Genomic DNA, 6,263 nt, shown 5'->3' on the forward strand with positions numbered 1-6,263 from the left:
TCATCACTCTCTCTCCAATACTCCCTTTTGTAACAAGGTGACCTCACTAATACTGGCACCACAAAAAAAAGTACTTGGTACACTCTATAAGGTTGAAAGTATCCTTTAGGTTTATAGATAGAGTGTAAGACTTCTATATTGTTAATTCCACAAAAAAAATGCACCCAATACACTCTGTAAAGTAATGTTAGGAATAGACAAGACATAGTATTGTCTGAACTCATAGAAATTGAATATGCAAAAACATAATATTAACAAGAGCAAAATAATTTCAAAACCATCTTCTTTATTCAGTTTTAATAAGTAATCAGCAGCATAATGTGAATTGATGTTCTTTAAAAAAACTTTTGAACTGCCAAAATACCAACACTATCGTGATGGTCAAATGTACAACTTTCCTTTAAGAAGTTTGCACACCATATTTCAAAGTATTTTTATTCTGTATCATTTGTAAGGCCTGACTTTATAATATTTGATTAAACTATTAAATCATAAGTTCACTCTGATCCCCTCACTAGCCACTCCATCATTTCTTGCCATCTCATGACATTTTTTAATCAAACACAATTCATAGAGTTGTCCTCTTAGCAGGCAATAACTTCTAATCATCAACTTAGACTTAACCTGTCTTCTTTGTCCAAAATGGATACTGTACATACTTTCTTCATCTCAAACTCTTAAGCCTTCTTTGATTGACCATTATCTGCCGTATTGCAGAGATATAGACACTCTCTTTATGTTCAACATTTTGATTGAATCCTCAATACCAACAAAAGTAATAATTCACCTGCTTACCAACCAAGACAGCATGTTGCTGCTAGTTTTTCCATCCCAACAATATATACTTGCTAACCGTTAGCATTCATATTACTCTGTCAAATGTAATGTTTATTTATTCACATTGTTTTGAATTAATTATGAATTACTTTGTATCTTCAAGATTTTGATGAAGTGGTTGCATATTTTTAGAATGAAATTGTAGGGTAGATGTGAGAAGCCAGATCTGGCCCGTTTGGACACAAGACAGAATAATTTGGGCCAGATATGGCCAGTTTAAATGCTAAAGGGTTAAAAATAATCCTTAAAATATTTTTGACATTTATACAGATGAGCAGTTAAAAGTGAAGTTCCTGAAAATGAAACTAGAGATTGAATAAAAAAAAAATAATCGAAGGACTTGTTCGATATGACAATATGACAGTTTATTTTACTTGGGTTACAAATCACTGACATTCCAAGTATCCAGTCAGAGAATAGGGAAATTTTAATGATGAAATCAAAGGAAATTGTTTAAAAAAAATAAAAACTAATGTCATGCATACTTATGTGCTTCTGTGTGTATACCAAGTTTATTTTTAAGAACACACACAAAATTTCACATGGACACATACATGTATATACACAGACACTTTTATCTAATGAAGAGCAAAACTTTAAATCATATAAATCTCGTTTTAGAAGGCACATCAAGAAAATGTACCTTGTCACACACTCACATTACCAACGTATTTAAAAGTCTGCAATGTACAGTAACCCAACGTTTGCTGTTAACCACTTGATTATGTAGATAGAGTGCATATGTTGTAGCAAAATCTTACACACACACACACACACAGAATCACTCCGGTGATTAGCAATACAACAGAAAATGCAATATTATTTGCACTTGTATTCCAAAATCTCCAGCTAGTCAAGGTGAGAAACAAACTTCATCATGTCTTGCCTACAATAACTGGACAAGAAATAGCAGCGATGTTGTTTGAGAAAGCATTCTGCTCTCTGCTAATAGTTGTTGGGATATCCTGCTACAGTCTCTGCTCGGGATCCACAGCAAATAGTTTCAGATATTGTCAGGAAAATTGCTGAAGAGCTAGCTTCACCCTGAAACAGAGAGAGAAAAATCACATGTCTAGAGAATTTCAAAAATAGTTATTCATTTTAGTTAAACTCAGTTAGTTTTGTTAAGGCTATCATTTAAATAACTTTTCAAATCTACATTTAAAAAATCCATTACCATAAAATTAAAAGATGTGGCTAGAATGTGTTTTCCCTTTTTTCTTTTTACAGAATTCAACTCTGTATCTAAAATTAATAATCAGTACAGCCAGCCAACATCATCAAATATCCATGTTCTATGCTGGCATGGTTGTTTATGGCCATATTATATTGTAAACACCAGTTCTCCAACCAAATTCTAAATATTACTGTAACATGAGAACTCAATATGTTTCTAATTTCCTAATATTAAACTAATAGCTGTTAACACTAAGAAGTGAGATGTGAACTAGCAATGTTCAGTGATAAATAGATTAATGTCATAAGAAATCAAACATGACAGACCTTTGTTGCAGATCCCCTGTAGTTGTTGTGGACAGTTGTTGAAGAGATTTCTGAACACCTAAATCTCGCAGCCGTGCTTGTCTTTCTGCCGACCCTGAAGCAAAGAGTAAGTGAATAATTTGTTTGAAAAGGACCAGGAGAGATAAAATAATACCAACTTTAATGTAAATATCATTTCTAAGTATAATTATAATTTAACAAAAATGCAATACCACAAAAAAAAACTACAGATACCATGAAAAACACTTTACTTTGGGTAAATCATTAAATTGTGCAGTCAGAGCTTCTGGAAAATAGCACCAGCCTTAATTTAGGACAGATAGTGAAAAGTGACAGAAATGAAATACAATTTTGAAATATCTATGCCAAAATCTTAAGTAAATTTCAAAATTTCCAAGTGCACCAATGGGCAGGAAGGAATGTGATAATCAAATCAATACTATCAACTAAACTATGTGATTAAAACAACATTCAAAAGTTCAATGACCAAACAGATATAGATCTCTCGGTTTTTTATGCTATATGTTCAGTTCCAATGATAAATATTATGATCTTGAACGAGTTTGATCTACTTGTATTAAGAACAGAATGAACTGCTTCACACCAAGATAGAATTGTATTGATAGATATAACCGAAAGGGCACAGAATCTAAAAAATGCTCCACAAGATTCCACAACAACCAAGAAATATAAAACTGGAATAGAATGTTTTTTAAAAACATTTACTCTTGTAGTGGAAATACCTAATAGTAATTTTTTGAAGAAGGAAAAACAAAACAAAAATTTATTTTTTTAATTAATAAACAACTAGGTAAAAAAAACAATAATAATCATGATTGCTACTAACATAAACACAAAACCCCAAATTGGGAGGAAGTGAGGTTAAATCAATCAAATCAATCCCAGTACTTAACTAGTACTTTATTTTGTCAACCCTAGAGGGATGACAAGAATTTGAACTCAGTATGTAAATGCCAAAGAATTACTACAAAGTACTTTGTACATTGGTCTAATGATTTTGCCAATACCCTGTTCATAAAAACTTCATAACTGCTTCTAATTTAAGTACAAGGCTAGCAGTTTTTGAGGAAGAGGTTTGGTCAATTAAATCAACTTCACTGTTTGACTAGTCCATAATTTTGTCAACAGCTGGACAGAGGACAAGTGAAGTTAACCTTGAAAGGAATTTAATGCAGAACATAAATACCACATGAACAAATGCCACAAGACATTTTGTAAAAAATTCTAATGGTTCTGCCAGTCTCTTGTAAAGAATTAATTCCAATCAAGTGCATTTTATTTATCAAAAACAATGTGACATTTTTGTATAGTTTACAAAAAATATCATTTAAAAGCATCATACCCTCATCATCATTCCACACCAGGTTACAGATGCAATAGACTGCAGCTAGTTGGACTTTTTCATTATTGTGTACCTGATGAAGAAAAGAATGTAAACAAAATTAGAATTAATTCCAGATATCAAAAGAAAGACATATAAATATAACTAGAAAGCATTTGATTGTACTAAAGCAGCATGAGACTTGTTGTCTATCAGGTTATAACCCAAACCTTATTTTAGAGCAAAGTTAAATATATATTAAGCAAATCAACTGGTTACAAAATAGCAGTAACGTCAGTCCCTATGGAGCAGCCATGTTTAAGTGGTGATAAGCGTTAGCTCTAAATATATATTTGCTTTTGCATTGGTTTTTCCATGTCTGCATGGGTGAGATAAATATGTTATTGAGGCATTATATGACAGCCAGATGCATTTCCTGATGCTAACTCTTACCTGTTTTTCAACTAAAAAATTTCTTATTTTACATCTGTATGAAAGCATAGAGTGAATGAAATGTAAATGAAACATACATACACACACACACACATATATATATATATATATATATATATATATATATATATATATATATATATAATCAACAGTCTTCTTTCAATATCTGTCTACTAAATACACTCACAAGGCTTTCATCAGCCCAGAACTATAGTAGAAGACACTTGTTCAAGGTGCCATGTAGTGGCACTGAACCTGAAGCCACATAGTTGGCAAGCAAACTTCTTAACCACACATCCATTCATGCCTGAGGAAATTAATTTAATACAATTGTTTGAGTACTACAAAAATGTACAAAATGCAAAATATTATTGTACTTAAAGTTTTGTTCAGCTATTTAAACCAAAAAAAAAAAAACCCAGATCAATAAGACTTACCATATAATTGATTAATTTTCGAAGAACATCTTCATTCCCCACGATGAAATCCTTAGCAGTCTTTCCATCAGCAATATGACCTAATATACACAGAGCCTATGAAGACAAAAATATGTAATTCTGTGAATAAATAGAATCATATTGACCCCGACAATCGAATCACCAAATGTTGCATAATGTAATAATCAGAAAACAAGCTACAACAAATTGGAATAGTGAAAACAGTCAGTAAGTGATTAAAGATTATTGGTGCTTCCTTAGGCATAGACACCTATGGCTACTTTTTCTGATTAGTTGTAGTGCACCTCAGCACTGTATACAATAAGTTCATTATTATTATTATTATTACTACTACCTAGTTAGAGACAGGCACAAAACTTGACAACAGCTATTATTTCTAGCCAATCAAGTGACTATGCACAGGCTTCCTCATTCACTCAAGTTACAAAGATGATGCTATATGTCATTGAAACAGAAAGCCAAAGAAGATTTATAAAAGTTGGAGATGAAGAAAGTAAATACAAATTAGACTGCTATTTCTAGCAGATTGAGTGATCATGTAGAAGCTCTTTCATGAGGCTCATATTTACATTAGATTCTATATATATATAGAAACAATATGGCTAAACATACAATTGTAGCCATCCCACCTTCAAAAACAAAACCCTACTGTTATTGTCCAGGCAAATGACTGCATTTGGAAGAATAAGGACTTTAAAATGGTAGAGAATCTTAAATAAAGACATTCCTTCAGTAGATGATTCAACAATACTTCTACTTCACTTACAAAATATATCTGTGTGTGGTGTGTGTGTAACAGCTGGAGATGAAGAAGGTGAATACAAATTAGACTGCTATTTTTAGCAGACTGAGTGACCATGTAGAAGTTTCCTCAGAAGCTCATATTTACATTAGTCTCAGATATCATCATCATCATCATCGTTTAGTGTCTACTTTCCATGCTGGCATGGCTTCTATGGTTTGACTGGAACTGGTAAGCCAGAGAGCTGTATCAGGCATGGTTTCTGCAGCTGGATGCTCTTCCTAATGCCAACCACTCCAAGAGTGTAGTGGGTGTCTTTTACATGTCACTGGCAAGGGCGCCTTAGAAATCTACCTATGCACAGTATCTAAACAGATCCATTGTGTTAAATAAAGTCAACAAGTGTTGCATTCTGTGTTTTATAAATAAAATTACCATAAACATACCTGTTCCTTGATATCAACACAATGTTCACCTTCCAAGATAAAAACAACAGCCTGCATAATTTGGTCACCATAGCCATTCATAACATTGTCAATGTGCTGAAAAATAATAGAAACAGAACATGGAGCAGAGTATATGACTGTGTCTGTGTACACACAAACACATGCTCACAAATTTTTGCATATTTCATTTTTCCATGCTAATCTTGGAAACAGAGGGTACCTGGTATGTGCAACAAGTCCTTAATAAAAATCCTGACAAGTCAACCACTGAATACTAGTAATGTAGTCTAACAATATATTTGGAAAGAGAAGTAATACAAAGAGAACAAAAAGAAGCTAGTTTGAAAAACCTCCTAAAGGATTATATAAAACGATATTATATAGGTACAGGCATGACTGTATGGTTAAGAAGCTAGCTTTAGAACTTCTTGGTTTTGAGTTCAGTCTCGCTGCATATCTTCAGCAACACAGATAGATAGATA

General features: G+C 32.6%; 1 protein-coding gene across 7 annotated transcripts in view; it reads right to left on the bottom strand.

Annotated features, from left to right (window-relative positions):
- Positions 1-266: 266 nt before the first annotated feature.
- The window catches only part of LOC106884361 (armadillo repeat-containing protein 8), a 68,182-nt gene continuing 62,185 nt past the window's right edge, over positions 267-6,263 (bottom strand). For all 7 annotated transcript variants that reach the window (XM_014935712.2, XM_014935717.2, XM_014935711.2 and 4 more), the window contains 5 exons: positions 5,782-5,877; positions 4,573-4,668; positions 3,704-3,776; positions 2,341-2,434; positions 267-1,881 (listed from right to left, as the gene is read on the bottom strand). In XM_014935712.2, coding sequence (XP_014791198.1) covers positions 1,851-1,881; positions 2,341-2,434; positions 3,704-3,776; positions 4,573-4,668; positions 5,782-5,877 — 390 coding nt within the window. In that variant the 3' untranslated portion in view covers positions 267-1,850. The remainder of the gene's footprint in view (positions 1,882-2,340; positions 2,435-3,703; positions 3,777-4,572; positions 4,669-5,781; positions 5,878-6,263) is intronic.

Source organism: Octopus bimaculoides, chromosome 2 (genome assembly GCF_001194135.2).
Source record: "Octopus bimaculoides isolate UCB-OBI-ISO-001 chromosome 2, ASM119413v2, whole genome shotgun sequence".
NCBI classification, from domain to species: domain Eukaryota; kingdom Metazoa; phylum Mollusca; class Cephalopoda; order Octopoda; family Octopodidae; genus Octopus; species Octopus bimaculoides.